We start from the raw sequence: 17557 nt of genomic DNA on the forward strand, positions 1-17557 counted from the left end.
TCTGCTACACTTGTCTCCAGCCTGAGTCCAAAAGTTCAACAGTAACCACAGGCTAGATGAGTAACTTTTACCCTGTTGCTTAGTATAAGTAGCACTACATGAATGAGGTTATTGCAGTTGAAGTCCCTCAAGTAATTCCAAATTTCAGTTTACTGAATAACACAAACCCGATAAATGTATAAAAACTGTCATTCAGTGGGCTGGTGTTTGGTCAGCTGTGAATAGAAAACAGTATTTTACTCGTTTTTAAGGGTTAACAGTGGCTGAACTGAAGGCTAAATACGCTGCTGCTGCCTCTCAGAGTTTGCTCTTGGAATATTTTCTAAGTCTCAGGAGTGAAGAGAGGGGAAATTTATTTTTCATCCACACCCGCTTTACGTAACGACCCAAAATGCCTCCTAACCTTGTGTTTCTCAGGGCAGTTTCTGGAGCCGGCCTCGTCTCTAACACTAATAAAAGCTTGTGTTGCTGAACCTCCTGCTTTTCATGTACGTTTATTAATGATTCTCTCCTTCGACAGTGTAGATTACAGCAAGATGAGGTGAGCTCGTACGTGGTTCGCTGCCTAATCAGTGATATTAAATTCTGCTAATATGTTCATACTGTGTGCTCTCCGAGATGGGTTTGTTATAATAATTAAATTTTGTGAATTTTAATGTTAATTTATAAACACTTATATACACAAGACATTCACAATAGGTACAAAAAAGGCAACTTGATAATCAAATATATTAGAAACAAATCCTGCTTCTTGTATTCAGGTATATTTGGCAAATGGCTTACAAATTGCAATTTAATGGCATCTTAACTGAATTTATAACTGAGCGTCGTCACACAGTGGCACTGCATGGTAAAATAGCTGCATCACAGCAAATCAGTGAAAACTATAGTTTGTTCAATATTTCTTCCAGTCCAACTGTCTGGGAGCAAACCAGTCTTTGCTGTTTCTGCCCAGCTGAGCTCCAGCTATCTTTTGGCCTGTGGCGCGTACAAGAAGATGGCGCTGTAGGTGGAGAGGATCTCCCTGGCCTCTGTGGTGGCCAGCTGGCCTCCGGTCCTCACCAGGCCCACGCGGTCTCCTTTCCTCAGGGGCAGGATCAGGCTGAAGGACACCGAGCCTCCGCAGCCACAGTTGGCACCAGCTGAGCCCCCACGTCGCCCGGCCCCAGGCCCAGCTGAGCTCTGCAGCCTCTGGACGCTGCGGTTTGACACGGAGAGGACGGCCTCTACGCGGTCACCCTGCCTTGCAGTCAGCAGTCCTGAGATCAGGTATCGGCCATCCAGAGGGACAGTGAAGATCCCTGTCGAGACCGGCAGAGAGTGAGTGTGGGTAAGATCAATAATGTGTGTGATGTTTGTTGGAAAGAGTCAGATGTTCCCTCTAGGTCCTGTTCTTCATCGCCTACATGTGTAACTGAATTAGGTTAAAGGATGCACAGTTGTTCAAGTCTTTGAAACAACAGTCATCCATACAAACACTGAAACAGGTTTTACTTCTTGTAATCATGAATCCTGTTCATATGGACCATTAAGAGACAACATGAGACAACTAAGAGATGTGGGACGATTCACAATCCTCATTCTGTACCAAAGTCTATTCAAAAAATAATGTAAAGCTGAGAGGAGCCTTCAGCCATCCAAAATTCTCAAATCAGGTGGATATCTTCCAAAACTAAGTTTTGCAATATTAGCATTCACTCTCCTTTTAGCTCTGTTTTGGTCTCCGCTAACTCTTAAGGAAACGTCTGTGAGCATTTTAGCTGCATTGCTATGTTCACCAGCCAGTCGCTAATGTGGTCTGTCAGGTTTGGTGTTGGGCGGGTGGCTTACAGTGGACTGTTCGAGTGAACCTCAACAGCGAACCTGTGGACTGTAAAACCAAAATAATCAGCTGAAAGACTCTAAAAACTGTAGAGCTGAGGCTAGTGCAGCGTACATGAGCAAAAGAGATAAGTCAAAATCAAGCTGGGTGGAAATAAAGAGGATCACAGTAAACACACATTCAAAGAATACTGATGAGAAACTAAATAAACTGAAAATTGAAAGTTTGTTCTGTCGGACTGACATGAAATGCATCGTACCATGAGTCCATGCACAGTGTCACGCTGACATTGCCACAAATCTTAAATCTTTGCTGTTGTTGTTGTGTACCTGTGTGGGGATTGTAGTGTCCGCCGTCATTGACTAAAACCCTGTTGAAGCGGATGACGCCAAAGTCTCCAGAGAGCGGCTGCTGTGTGAGGCCAGCAGAGAAGGAGAAGGGATCTGCAAAGTCGCTGTTGACCGCTGCGGCTGGAACAAAGAACATGCATGTGAGTCCACTTCGACTTCTTCACAAATCCTCAGATCTGAGCTATTGATTTGTGCAGTTTCCCTCCTCTCCGATGGAGAGAGATGATGTGAAGACATGTTTTACCTGGTGACTGAACTGGAGCTTGATGCATCGGGTTCCAGGGCACCTTTGCTGCGATGGGAACTACAAGGTAGAAATGAAGAAAGTGTCAGTTATGTCGTAGCTGTGTATTGTTTCAGTCACTGCTGTGAGCTGACGGGCCTTCAGTGGAATGTCTAAAATGAATACACATATATAAATATGAATCAGTTTATTAAATTAAGTGTCAAAAATAGACCTTTGTTTTGGTGAATACAGCAGTATCTACCTCGGTAATTTTCTCAATCATCACTGGATGTAACAGAGTAAAACTTTCTGGGAAGTGCCTGCAGACGAGCTGAAGTCTTTCCACAGCGCGCCCACACCTCCCTAAACTAAACACATCCAGTTCCCACTCCCTCGCGCTCTCGCAAATTACTCACAGCTTTTCCACTTTTTTACTCTCCTATAGTAGAAACCTGTAGATGCATGCAGTGTAACCTCATAATGAACTGCTACAATACCTCGGTGACTGCTTGATTGAGGCTTGAAAGACGCAGGCTGCAGAGGAGGATAGCCTGCAGAGGAGACAGATGACAAACACATCATGTTTTATCATCAACTGAGGACGAGGGTTCGTGAATGCGTGAGCCAAAGGCAGTTGTTCGGTTTTCCATCTGAACATTATGGCAAAACACTGTGGGATAGACTCCCAGAGATGGTATAAATTAAAATAAAACAGGTTATAATCTAGACTGCGTAATTTTGGTTTTACAAGTGGCTTTCTGAATCAGATTTTGATTGAGCTGTTTCGGAGATCTATAAGCAGAGTCAGGTGTTTACGGTTTCGTCAGAGCCTTGGAAACGATTGAAACCTGCAGATATTTGTGCTGCTTGAGTTCCAAATAAAACCAGAAAGCATAAATGGTGCAATGGTGAAATCTTCAAAGAAACTTTATGACTCTGAATGCACATTTTGACTCATTACCATGAATTCAAAGCACATATTTCAAAGCTATTCCCTGTCCCTTTGCTGCGAAAACAAAAACAGCTAAAACAAAGCCTTTGTGTGGCTGTTTGATATTTTCCCCAATCATCCTACACACGGTCCAGTTAATTCAATCCAGAGCTGTGACTATTGTCTCTTCCGTCCAATTTGAGTTGGCCGGCATTTAAAGCCTTTCAAGTGAAGCATTCTGATGTGCGGATGACAAAAAAAGCACACGTATAATTCACCTTCGTTACAGCTTCCATGTGTGAAAATGGCTAAAAAGAACAAAACAGAGCTCAATCCAGATTTTGTCGTTGCTGATTAGTTTTGATGAGGACAGCTGATGTGACCCTGAACTGACAGCACTGTTGAAAAGAAGAATTTGGACATATTATGTCACGCATGTGGTAATGCTGGCTCAGTGTAGCTCTGCATGGTGCCAGACTTATGACACAGGGTTATAAAATTTCCCTCTCGTCATGGCAGGGATGACAGATTACGGCATTCAGTCAAATATGTTTTAGCAGAATCTGGCCTGTTACATGACAGTGTAGTCAGTTTTATATATGATACATGATAAAATACTTGCTGAAACAAGCACAGGCGACAAAGAGAAGAGGGTTTGGGACGAAGGTGGTTACAGCTTTGAGTGTAAGTATTTCTTGAATGCACTGGTTTCTGTGGTTGTCTGACGCGAAGTGAGTACTGATGATCTGGTAGAACCAAGTCCGCAACCAAATAACATGATGAGAACTGTTCTTCACAGACGTTCTTCTGCCTGGAATCTCTGCCAGCCGACGTCAGACAGATTAAAAACAGATCCCCGTTCAAAGAGTCACCGAAACAGGAAGTGATGAGTCTCACCGAGACGTTTCACTGCTGCTCTTTTTGGAATCGTTTTTGTTTGCTTTTGTTTGCGTTTTGGTGCCGTGGGTGTGTGACAGCTTTGCTCTTGTTTCCACTGGAGGCTGCTGCTCTTTGTAGTTTCATGATCTTTGAATTTGTCCTTTATTCTGCTGGTTTGTTGATACTGTGTGACTTTGATTTGTCTTTTTAAGCTAATGGGGATCTAAATAATGTGTTAAACTACTCCCCCTTCAGGTGTTCGTGCATCGAATGCAATATATCAGATTTTAATTTTTACTACTTTAATTTTACTTTACTTAAAGAGCCACAAGGCTCCTTTTCTTGAAATTGCTAATGCAAAATGATAGATAGGCCAGTTGGTCCCTGGTCAGTGTCCTCTTATTAATATGTGTTGTGTAATTTACAAACTATACTTGTGCTGTCATTTATTTCTAGCTCCACAGATTTGCGACTCTCTTACTCCCTGGACTTCTTCCCTTGTACATACCGTTAGCTCTCCTCTCTATAGGATGTATTTCACTGGGATTTGCACTGTAATTTGTGGGCTATAATTTAAAGCATAGCCAAATCAGGTTTTGTGCCACGTGGTCTTGACTGTAAAACCTGATTTAATGCAGATTTTTGGTGTGCACACAGATCCAAAAATAATAGATTTATATCACTAATGGAAAACTCATCAGTGCTTTCAGCTGCAGAGTGAAGGCAGTGTAGATAATGGCTGTCAGCACTGCTCACCTGGTGCTCCAGCAAATCCTTTGACAGGCATGCCGGAGGAATCCTCAGACCCTCTCCGCACAGTCACCCTGCGGATGTACCCCGGAGGTCCCGCCTCGCCCGTCTCCACCACCGGCCTTGTGGGAACCAGGGGGACAGAGGGGCGGCCCGGTATCTGGGGGCTGGACGGCTGCCTTGGCGGACTGATGTTGATCGTGTGCGTGTTGGGCGGTACAGGCTGGTTGGGGCTGTACGGCTGCCTGGGGATGGACTGCAGCGGTGGGAGGATGAGAGGGATGTGGATTTGTTGGATTCTGGTTCTGGTGGGAGTTGAGTCTGGCATAGAAGCAGGCCCCTCCTGTCTCAAGGTCGTTCCTGAGAAAGCAAAAAGAAAAAGACAAACAGTGGCAAGATTTTAAACACGTCAATTTACAGCTCACTTTCTAACCATCTGACAGGCGTTACCAATGAGCCCAACGAGCTTCTGGTCATTGCACCTCTTATAATCCAATTCAAAGTGATGGAAAATGCCGTAGCTGCGATTGCACAAGCCTCCAATTTACTTAATTATTTACTTCCTCTCTCACATGCAGACCGCAGCCCTCCCTTTTCTTGTCAACTCTCCTTTTACGACTTTTATTCTGATGACAGGACAAATTAGACCCAGCTTTCACAGCACCTCTGAGCTTTTTTTTTTTTTAACCGGTACCATTATTACCCTTCATAAAAGCAAAGCAGGCGGTCGGTGTGGGCTTCAGGCAACGAGAACCATCTGAGCGGAAACCAGTTGGCTGCCTGCCAGACCCCCTGAGGCCACAGACATCACCTGGGCCTGAGCATAGAGATGCTGTGAGAGTGTCTTGGGGACAAATAACCAAAATAATTACAGTACCTGCTCTGTGTCAGCCCCTTCTCACAACCAGGTGTTAGACAGATTGTGTCATGTTGTATTTAAGATTCAGCGAAGAGGTTTCTATGTTAAATGTCTTGTTTGATGCTTTCTGTGTCTGTATCTGTACTGATGTTAAACCTTGTGGGCAAGGTTGCGCAGAAATGGAGTGCATGTAACCAGATTACAGTAATGTCATTCAGCCAAAGACACTTAGATCAAGGAAATGACCACTTATTCCAAATGATTATGCAGTTAGCTTTGGCTTCTTTGAGGAAGCTCTCAAATAACACAAACAGCAAAGATTCTGCAGGGAGAATTAACACATGTTCTACTATTTGACACAAATTTTAGGAATAAATATAAACCTACATGCTTGTGAAATCCTAACAAAGCCAACAATACCAAAATCTTCCGTATGAGAGAAGCGTCAGGTTATAAAAAGCCTCTTTGCACATCTGTCTGAATCTGATTGGATGTTACTGGTCCGCTGGTAGAAGATCAGCTGTTGTGACAATAGGCCACAGATGCTGAAGCGTGAACAAAACAACTGTTAGCCAATCAGCTGATGGCTGGTGGCTCTTCAGCCTTTTGCCTGAGCTAACAAAACGCTCTGTTTGCAGCAAGACTGTGAGTCTGCAGCCACACTGGTAGCTCTGTGAGGCTGTGCTCACACAGCGGTGCTTTGAGCTAAATGCTAACGTCGGCATGGCACCGTGCTCACAATCAACATGCCAATGTTTAGCAGACGTGTACCGTGTACCACGTTCATTTCAGTACAGCATCCTGCCATTGCTAATTAGCACTAAAACATGGCTGTAAGTTCTGCCACAGCCAACAATATTAGACTGAATCAGACGTTAAATGTTAATTCAGCTGTACGTTCAGTCTTGTGATTCAAAGCAGCCGGTCTAATGGTACCTGAGAGCCACTGTCTTACATTAGAGTCTGAATGTTACTCTGGGTTATGAAAGTAATCAACCACTGTGTTCTTATCGAATAAAACACCATCAACCGTCAACCAAATTCTTCCTTCTTACTGCAAGTGATATCACAAGCTACTCAGAAACCACACGTGTAATTAAAAACAAATTAAACCCAGCAATCATGTCATACTGAGATAATCAGAAATCTCTCCTTCATTTCCTTCCTATGCCTCCTTCAGGACGCCGGTTGCCTGAGTGCATATTTCCCATGAGCTCTCAGCCTGTGTCTCACTAAGGGGGCAACCGCAAAGTCGAGAAAAAAAACAAAAAAAAACACACTGAAAGACGCACACGAGTGCTGGTGCAACCACGAGTATCACCAAAAACAGATGTTATTGCTCACAAGCAGATTGAGACACTGCAGGGGGAGTCGTGCTTTAGTCACAGATTCGGGTGACAGCGCGTGAGTGTTCAAACAGTGTCTCAAAGAGTCGAGGAATATTGCAGCAGACAAGCTGATCGCACGATGGAAAACGGTGTCAAGGGGCACAGAGCAGGGTGTGGTGGTCACACGCACATACAATATAATGCATCACTCACACTCTGACACACATTCTTCCCCTTCTTCTTCTGAGCACATGGACACAATTTCATCCTCCACCCCATTTTCCTCCAGTGATATTAGTGATGGGAGGTTCAACTTGTGCACTGCATGGCAGACCTCAGGGACTCCCATTGTGTATCTGGGTCCATTCTCCTCTGAAGACTTCCAGATGGGCTCCCTGGTCCAGGGTGGAAACACCTCACCTCGTAGCTTCAGAAATCTCTCTGGGGAAGCTGTTGCAGTCAAAGCTGGTGCTGCCTAAATATATACAGTGTGCGTCTGTGGTGGTGTTGAGTACATTTTTCCATTCTTTCCCAACAGGAACCCTTTGACTTCAAAAAGCCTTTGATATCTTGTTTTTCTTGTATTCTCTCATCACACTAGACAGTTAATCTTACTTCCTGTCTCTCCAATATAAAGTCAGAATGATCAATTGCTAAGCATTGATCCATGAAATCAAAGCCTTTGTTTTATCCCAGCTTTAATACAACCACTTTTTTTTTTTTTTTTTTTTTCCTATTTTCTGAAGGCCTCGCCCGTCAATAGGCACTTACAGGACAGGGTGGAGGGAGAGGAGGAAAAAAAGTCCTCTGGCATTCTTGGAAGGACAAATCGGAAGAAAATAACGGACAGAAGGAGAGAGCGACGAGGGAGTAAAGAGAGAGAAATTCAAAGATAAGGGAGAAAGAAATGACAGGGCAGTGATTTGAGCCAGACTGGGATCACCTCCAAAAAACAGGAGGCGTAGAAAAAAAGCAGCTTGAGAATCAAATGAGAAAATTCAGCAAGAGAAGGTTGATTAGTCACCGTCTGAATGAGGAGCAGCGTGCTGAAGCTCTCCGAAAACAGAAGCACTTTCCATATTTCCACATTTCCTAATAACCTCTATTAAACCGTTCGCACCCCTCTCGCCTAATTTCAAAATGGCTTTGCATTATACTTTCAAATGACGCAACAGAGCCACTGCTGCTCAAACAACTCCCTATGGCATAGAAAACAGCCAGAAACAAACACATGCAGGCTGTAGTGGCAGACTTTTGCAGCAGCAGCTGTTGTGGGCGAAGCTGTGCCAGCGTTTTGCAACTGAAGTCACACGATTCCATTCAGCAGTCGCACTGAGTAAGGGCAAAGCTATTGCAGTTAATCTTTTCAGTTATGTTATTACAACACCTCATCTGTTTGCAGCCTCCTCGGGGTCTTCATATGACTGACTGGAGAATATGAGCTCAAAGACACAGAGGAAACATTTCAGTAGTCTCTCAACCACCACCACCACCACACCCACAGAGCTGGGATTTTCAGGGAAATTTTTATCTCTACTTAGACTATTTCTCGCTTTCATGAACTTGGGGAAAACATTAAATCTTCATGATACCTCAGCCACACAGTCTGACTCCCTCTCTCGTGGGATTTAGGACTACAGCTTGCCCTTAAAGGAAAAGAACAACATTCGGGAGAGAAGGTTGAAACCACTCCCATGCAAGTACGATATGAAGCTACCAGTAGCAGCCTGCTAACTTAGCTTAGCACAAGGACTGTAAACAAGAGGAAACTGCTTACTTTTGGACAGAGCAGGCTAACTGTTTCCAGTGTCTGTTGTAAGCTAAGTTAGCCAGCTGCTAGCAGTAGCTTCATATTTAGCATACAGAAATGTGAGTGGTAGCAATCTTCTCATCTTACTGTCAGCAAGAAAGCAAATAAGAGTAGTTCCCAAAATGCTGAACTTTTTTTAAAAGCTAGAAACTTTCTTATTGGGATATATAAACAACTAATAGTCATAAAGTTGGAGCTTTACATAATCCTGCTGCAGGACGCACAGTGCTGTCTGATTTAATGCTGGGCAGAGGTGCAGTATAATGTTACATGCACAGCCCTGAAATCAAAGTTTGGAAGTAGCAGACCATATTTGGGAAAGAGTGAAATGGGATACAAAATGGCTTCATCTCTCTATACCACAACCGTTAATCCAGCCTCCCTCCTTTTCTCCTCAGGTCCCTATCATACCATTGTTTTGGTCGATGGTTTAAGAAAGGGAGGCACCACTGATGGGGCCCCAGTCATGACGTCACAGCTGAGGGCAGCTGAAGCATCTGGTCCTGGGTGTGGAGCCCTGCTTCTCCCCTCTCCATCAAGACTGGCTCCAGCAGTGAGTCAGGTCCCTTAATGAGGACCAGACTCCACACATCAGGCTGAGGTCACCCTACGGGAATCTCTGGAGGTTAGTATGTGTACATGTGTAAAGAGAAAGAGAGGGAGGGAGGTGTGTGTGTGTGCACAGAGGCCGGGAAGTGAGACTGAGGTCTGCAGCTCTGCGGTATGAGTAAATAAAAAATGCGATGTCATGGTGCAAGAAAGAAGACCTCACAAGTCAACGTGTTCATAAAGGGAGTGGGAAAGATGGAACGGTCCGACCGGGTGTTCTGACATTTACATAAGGGAGCAATGAGGTTCAAACAGTGAGAGTAAATCATCAGAGTAGTGAGGAGGGGCTGAGCTCAACATGTAGAACTTTTTACCTATCCAAATCCTTCAATAAAAACTGGGGAATTCTGAGGACGACAGGAATCTAAGTCACAGGAAGTTTGCAATGTGGGCCTCTGCCTCGGTGCTGGGACATATTGAATGACAGACTCAAGGCGAGCACGGGAGGCCCAGTGAACTCGTGTCCTCCCTCTCCGGGAAATACCCTGCGGCCATTCATGGGACCTGATCTTTTCCTCCAAGTCTCCATGTAAGCCAAGCAAGCCAAATGCATTATATGGAGGATTATCTTCAGGAAAAGTTTGTGTTTACACAGATGTTAATCACACTTGATAAACTCATGTGGTGGACATTAGGGAGGAAGCTGCAAATGAGTGTGTTTTGACAGTATGTTTTATCTAACTGCTTTTGACTTTTAGGCAGTAAAATTGTGTCATAATCCATGTTAATTACTGCCATACAGGATATAATATCTTCTTTGACATTTTGAGAAGTTTGCTTATTTGCTGTGTTGCTGAGAGTTAGGTGAGATTCAATTTGAAGCTACAGCCAGCAGCAGGTTAGTGTAGCTAACTGTGCTGATAGGCAGATTTTGCCACTTATTGTCTTTATACTCAGCTAAACTAACCCGGCCCAGACTGCAGCTTCATACTGAAAGAACAGTATGGTATCAGTTTCCTCCTCTAACTCTCAACACCAAAGCAAAATACACTTCTTTGCCAAACTGTTGAACTATTGCTTTAAATTCACTAATGAAGCAAAGTTCATGCAGTCTGTCTCCTGTTACACTCTGAGGGTATACTCCTCTTATTGCAACATACATGCAGTGTACTGTTTTCATTGTGGTGTAGTCGAGCAGTGCTCTGCTCACTTGTCTGCTGCTATACTGGTTACCAAAATACTAATCGTCCCTCCCTGTTTCATAAGCCACACCTCCACCATCCACCTGTAGGGTCTTAGCGTACATTCCCCAAGGTTCAAAGTTATTGTCATCACTCCCCACTCCCTGCTGTGTTGAAGTTACTGCTTCCTTTTGGGGAGTGACAAGGTCAGAGCCTGAGAGCCGAATACCAAAGCTGTACATATTCAACATGCACATAATGATCCATTCACTGTGTTGAACATTGAAGTTCTGTAGCGATAAAGCCTCTGAATGTTGATTCCAAATTCAGGGATTTTGCAATGACTTGGTTTATGTCAGTGAAAGTAAAAGAGGCCCTTTGATATTTCCTATCATTTCCTTCTAAAGACATTACCACGAACAGTCAAGGATATCATCAAACCATCACCAAACCACCAACTCACCTGGTTCTTTGGCAGCAGCATCTTTGAAAACATGTTTGGCCATCGCAGACAGCTGTTCCTGGAACCTCTGCATGGAATTCTGCAGAATGACGATGTCTGCGCCATGATTTCCACAGGTGACGTTCATCCTGTACACACAGTCCCGGAGACCACCAACATGTCTCTCCAGTCCGTCTTTCAACTCTCTGATATTGGCAGAAACCCCATCTAACCTTCCACACACCTCCTCAAGTCTGGTCACACGTCCATCGACAGCAGAAATGTCTTCAGAAACGCCGCGTGTGTTGTGTTTACATTGACTCAGTTCAGATGACACCTGTTCACTCAGCGTAGCAAGACTGTTCCTCAGATCCTCCACCTGACGTCGGGTGTCATCGTCCTCACTATTGGGTACCGCAATGACTGATGCCCAGTTGTCCCGTGCTGGACTCCCTATGCCACTCTGCCCTGCATGGCAACATGTTGAGTTTATTCTGTGCATATCCTGGTTGTATTTGCTTAAGGAATCACTTAAACCAGTGACAGCACCAGCCAGACCAAGCACATTATCTTGGAGATTAATCAATCCCTTCTGGAAGTCCTCCATCATCTTAGAACGTCTATCATTTACGACTGACTGCCTCTCAACAAGGTCTTCAAGTTGCCGGAGCTTGCCTGTGTTGGCATTGACATCTGTGTGAAGAACGTCCAAGTCATTCCTATACCGACTCAGGTCCTTCGAAATGTTTTCGATGCTTTTAGGTGTGTGTAATGAACTGACTGCAGCATTAATTCCCGAAGCTGAGCATCCTGCAGAGCACAGCTCTCCAACAGTGTTGACCTTATCATCCAAACCTTGTAGGAGGAACTTATTGTTGTTGACTTCTGTCTGGATGGCATCTATGGAGTCGCTAAACATCCCAGGGAAGGAGTTGTTGCTAATTTCCACCAGCATGTTCGTAAACTGGTCCTCCATGCTGTTCAGACGCTCATCCAGAAGCTGTCGCAGTGCTGCCACCTCGTCAGCAATCGTACGTGTCAGCTTCTCTTCAATATAGAAACAGTGACTCTCTGCATTTTCCTCTGTTATATTAATGCGTGCCTCCAGCTCTTCAATCAGTAGGCTGAAATCATTGTCGGTGTGAGGTGCAGACAGGTGCGCCAGCTCGTTGTCGATGCGAACATTCAGGATGCGGTGAGCCTCTGCAATACGGTCGATCTCACGCCACAGGTCTTTGTGGTCACTACGATCTTCTTCTGGTTTGGATGGATCAGTCTGCCTTTGAGTTCGTACAGGCCCATCTGCAGCGACCATGTCCAGACGCAGTGCCCGGATCTCCTTTCTCAGATCTGCCTCCTTGGTATCAACCAGCTTGGTCAGGCTGACCAAACCTTGGTCACGGCAGTCTTCACAGGTCTTCTGCAAGGTCTGGATCTTGTCATTGTATGAGCTTTCGAGCTTAACCATCTGTTCCTCCACATTCTGCTCTAGCTCCTTCTTCAGCTTGTCAAATTTTCCATCAATGTAGGTCTGTATAACATCAAACTCTGCTATGGCTGGAGTCTGAGATTGTGAGGCATCCATCAGGACACGGATCTGCCCCTCATGACTTGTCATAGTTCCTCTCAGGTCTTCAAAAGCTTCGTCCTTGCTTTTCAGTGCACCATCGATATCATCCAACCGCGCCACTATTTTTTCTATGGCCTTGTCTCCAGCAATCCCACCTCTAGTAGCCTGATGACCATCCAGCACTGCCGGGCTCTCCTCTGTGCCTGCAGCTGCAGCAGCGTCTGGTGGACGCATGTTGTTGAGAAGAGTCACCAGCATCTTCTTTGTGTCTTCCTGCAGGTCTGTGCGGAGGTTTCCAGCTAAGCCTGTCAAGGCTGATTGGAGATCCAAGACTGTTTGAGACAGGCGCTGAACTTCACCTTCCAGAAGATGCACCTTATCTGTCCCACCGTGCCTCGTCTCATGGTGCCCTGTCTCTCTCCGCTCTGGCCCTATGATCAGAGAATAACTTATTAGATTTTCAATTATTAAATGCAAACTTATGTGTCTCTCCTTTTTAAGAAGAAAAGCACTAATGTTGCTTATTTCAGTGCTTCAGCGGTGCAGAGTAAAATTTTGTAATGTATAGATATTTAACAGAAAATCACAAGAACACCTACAGTGTAACAGAAAATGCTGTCTTACTCTGTGTGTGTCTGGTTGTATGTCCAGGATTTGGTGGGAGGTAAGGTTGTATTCCCTGAACTGTTTGTCGGTCTGGGGGTGGTTTCAGATCTTTACAGTCCAGACCTTGGTAACCAGGACAGCATCTCCACTCTAACTCTGTGACTGTCTTGAAGGCAATCTTGTATGTGGGTCGAAACCGATTTTGGTATCTGTGAAGCAAGGCAGAGAAATCAATGCATTTTTCAAAATCTCAAACAGATATGAATCTAAAATCTTTTTGTGAAGTGTTTTTGCTTGTCAATGCTACACTGACTCTGACAATCCAAAAATATGATACTGTTTAAATGATACAGATTTTTATTGGGAGCTGTTGACTCCCGAAATCATCAAATTGTGTGTTTTTTTGTTGTTTTTCTAAGACATGGACATTTTTATCTTCTCTGCTGTTCCCCATCCCATGAAAATTTCAACTTTCTAGCCAAGGCAAACAGCTCCCAAAGAAACAATAGATGACATCACTTCCCAGAAGGCAGGGGTCGTGTCATGCAGAACATCTGGAAAGTTGAGGACTGAAACAATCATCTCTGCACATTTCCTAACTGTCACCCTCCCTGATAACACTGTACTAGCTTGACAAATGGACAAACTGAAACTGAACTGACCTGTTGGACAAAAGCACTTAACATTATGGCTGAAATCAACTTTGAGTGCTTAAATCTCTACCCAACATGAGATAATATGAAGCCATCACTGTATGTCGTAACTCTGAAATGGAAAAAGCTAAGGTGTCTATTCTCACTGCCAGCTCTTCTTGCTTTATTATGCAGAAACTTGGAAATGTGCTCCTGTGACATAAGAACGATCTGTTTCCAGGGATCTTTTCCACAACACAGTGGCTCTTGTGCATGCTTCTTTGATTGGATCACAAAGCTAAACCACAGAGAGCATGTGTTGTTTCACAACTAATAATGACTCACAAAGGAAAATCCATCAAATTGCAAAACAACCAGTACAGAATTAACAACAATTATAACTCACCAATTACTGGTGTAAATACTTCAATTTACAAATAATCAATCACCCCATAAGAGGAACTGATTGATTTGTTTGGCTGGCTATTTGTTTTGTGTACAGACATGGGCTTAAATCAAATGATGTATTACATTATTTGTTATTAGATCAAAGTTGGAGAGAGAGGGAGATAATGTGTTTAGCCTAGCCTGTAACAGCAGTCACATCTTGAAATATACACATTTAATGCATATTTCTACTGGATGAGATTTCTTTTAAAAACACAAATGGCACAAGCACCTTTCTGCTTTAACAACCATTGTTCATGATGGTTCATTTTAACACGCTACATGTTACATGTACTATTTATTGGTAGTGCAGGTATGTTGCACCAAAGTGTGTCCACAGGTGATCACTGGTTGCTACTGCCTATTAACACTAGAGTTCCAGTCCACATTAGCTTTAGGCTACAGCTCTTTGCCTTTTCAGTGGGCTTTTTAGCTTGCTAGAAAACGCTGTGCTCTTGGTTGTGCCAGTGGAGTCTCTCCAGCCCCTGTGAATATTTCTGCCTCCAGGTCTCTCTCACAGACACATTTTAGATCGGAACTGCGGTCCATCTCATGCATCTAAACATGATGCACCCTTCCCCTTCCCCGGATTGCTCACGTCACTTGTTGCTGGCAGTTGGGCTGGTAGGCTGGGCAGGGGGCCACGACGGGCTCCTGGAAGCTCTCCACACTCCCCTGCACGGCACAGCTCACGTTCCTGCGCACCACATAGGCACACCAGTTCCTGAGGAGAGAGGCAGAAATACACTTCAGGATGTATACACCAAGAAATGTGACAAGTGCTTAAGAGGACAATTGTGCAAATGCCTCGTGAATAATTAGGGTTTTTTAGTGATTTGGATGGTGAACAGTTGGGTCATCATGCTTTACTGAGCTTTCCTGAAAAGCTGTGTCATTTCACTGAGATTTTTCTCCACTTTTTTCCGTTTGGCTATTTTACTTTATCAGGGAAATGATGCAAATACAGTAATGGTCCCTTGCAAATAAGAAATTGGAGTAATCACTGACATTCCAGCGTTTATCTGGATCTTATCGCCTTTGGCAACTCTGGCAAACTCGAGCCAAATTTAGACACAGGCTGATAGAAGCACAGTGAAAGTTTATAAGCTGCTTGTGACCATAAGAGGGTAAAATCCTCGTCGATCTGAGGTCATTCCGATCAATGAGAAATTTTGGGCGTCATCGCATTTTTATTGGCATCTGCGCAATAACAGCGCACAGCTTTAACATCCAGGAAAGCGGGGTTTAAGAAACGCCGGTGCTGGACCGGCTGTTATGACTTTCCCCAAAGCAGGAAAGTTCAAACTGTTGTCCACACAAGCATAAAACTACCGTTACTTACCTATTTCTGTGTCTGTGCACCACTCCAGTGTATGCAGACCCCTGGAACAAGTCATAAGAGGAAGGAGACCCGTAAGTGAACTGAAAGTTCAAAAACAGTGCGAAAACTGTCCACCGCCAGTCCATCTCTCCACTCCTGTAACTCATACTTAAAAAACGCCTTAAAATAAATATTCCTAACTTAGAGAAAGATGGCCACTCTGTTATTATCATGCGCGCTGGACCCAAACACCAGAGTTACATCGCCCCAGTGACTCCAACTCCAGTAACTCAAGTTTGGGGAAGTCCACATTCACTGCAACTCCCTTGGAATGACGTTTAGGGTCCACACCCTCCCCCAAGAAAATCAGATGAGGAAAAAAAAAAACTTCCTCCAGGCTTTTAAAAAAGTTTCATAACCCACAAGGTGTTTTTGTTTGCAGTAATGTCCTTTATTTAAGTTCTGCTTTTTAAGTCTTAACACAAGGAACCATTAATCAATGTTAAAGACTCAGAGGATCCTACCACCAAAAAGGATTTGAGATGCAAGTTGATTACTTCTTTGTCTGCCAACAGCCAATGATTCACACCTCACTGACGAACATAACAGGATAATGTCTTCAGAGTGCAACCTCCAGGGTTGAAAGAGGTATCTGTGTTGGTAGTGCTGATGATATTCATGGCGAGGGATAACAGTAGTACTTTATATTCAGTCTGCCCTGCTAGTGAATGGGGACTTAGAGGGACACCTTGTGTGTGTTCTGTTCTTTTCTGCTGCAATTCACTGAGCAAATTCTATTGTTTTAAGCCGAACTGAGCAGTATCTGAATGTGGAGAGAGACAGAAAGTAGCACATTAGTTACACAGCTTCAGTTCGCAGCACTTGAGGCAGGAATCCGTTGTCAGTGCTTAAGCGCTGTGTGAAAGTGTGAGAAGGAGGAGTGTTTCCACGCACACATGTGGTGCTGTGAAAATTATTTTTGTGACATGGCCTTCAGCAATTTCCCCCCAGTTTCTCAGGGTGCTATCACGGGCCATACTGTATGACTTTTTCCAGATCAGACAAACGCTGTCAGTTAACACAAAAATGATTATGGGGGCAAAGAAAAACAGACAGAAGGAGAGATGTAACCAAGGGAGATGAGATTTAAGAGTGTGGGTGAGAAATCAAGTCCTAGATGTGGTGTAATGATTCAGAGGGATGCTGTAAAACATTATGACAGGAAGAGATGCATCAGCGCACATGTGGACACACACTCGTCCACATAAGAAACACTCCTTCTCTCTCCCAAAATAACCTTTTCCCATTGAACAAGCTCTCTTTGTGAACTGCTGTCAGACCACAGATAGCCCTTCCCAAAATAAGACTGCACTATTCCATCAGACAGTGTGCTCCGGGTCGGCCGAGTGAGAGATGCTGGAATAGGTTATGTAAGTGAGTGATGTCTGCATGGATTTGATTTATAAGTGTTTAATCAGCATGAACATCAGGCCAATTTGACATTTCATTAATACCCTCACCCACATAATCCTTTAAAGAGATTATTGACCATTTCCATGATTTCTTCTTCTTCATTTCCTCCTTTTTACCCATAATTCCAACCTATCTTGACCAAAATATACATTCAGCAAACCCCCAGATGTACTGAAGGCTAATTAGACAGGAGAAAGTAGTTATTAGGGTGTCATGTGAGCGTTTGTGACAGAGATTGGCTGTTTTTTTAGTCACCACAAGAGGGCAGCACAGCAGCAGTAAAGGAAGCAAAAATTGCTTCTTGTAGTCATGGCAATTCCTTTCCAAAAGTGTTGGAGTGAGAAAAGGATATTTCATTACTGAGACAGCATGAGCACCCAA

The 17557-nt window shown here is 44.0% G+C and overlaps 1 protein-coding gene across 1 annotated transcript; it reads right to left on the minus strand.

The window, feature by feature from the left end:
* Positions 1 to 63: 63 nt before the first annotated feature.
* emilin2a (elastin microfibril interfacer 2a) lies at positions 64 to 15985 on the minus strand. The gene is made up of 9 exons (XM_076746058.1): positions 15725 to 15985; positions 14981 to 15106; positions 13322 to 13512; positions 11149 to 13128; positions 4965 to 5318; positions 2896 to 2949; positions 2417 to 2476; positions 2152 to 2292; positions 64 to 1301 (listed from the first exon to the last, which is right to left on the minus strand). The coding sequence occupies exons 1-9, from the start codon at positions 15934 to 15936 to the stop codon at positions 967 to 969; spliced, it is 3453 nt and encodes a 1150-aa protein (XP_076602173.1). The 5' UTR covers positions 15937 to 15985; the 3' UTR covers positions 64 to 966.
* Between the last annotated feature and the right edge of the window lie 1572 nt (positions 15986 to 17557).

This window comes from Chaetodon auriga, chromosome 12 (genome assembly GCF_051107435.1).
Source record: "Chaetodon auriga isolate fChaAug3 chromosome 12, fChaAug3.hap1, whole genome shotgun sequence".
Classification (NCBI taxonomy): Eukaryota; Metazoa; Chordata; class Actinopteri; order Chaetodontiformes; family Chaetodontidae; genus Chaetodon; species Chaetodon auriga.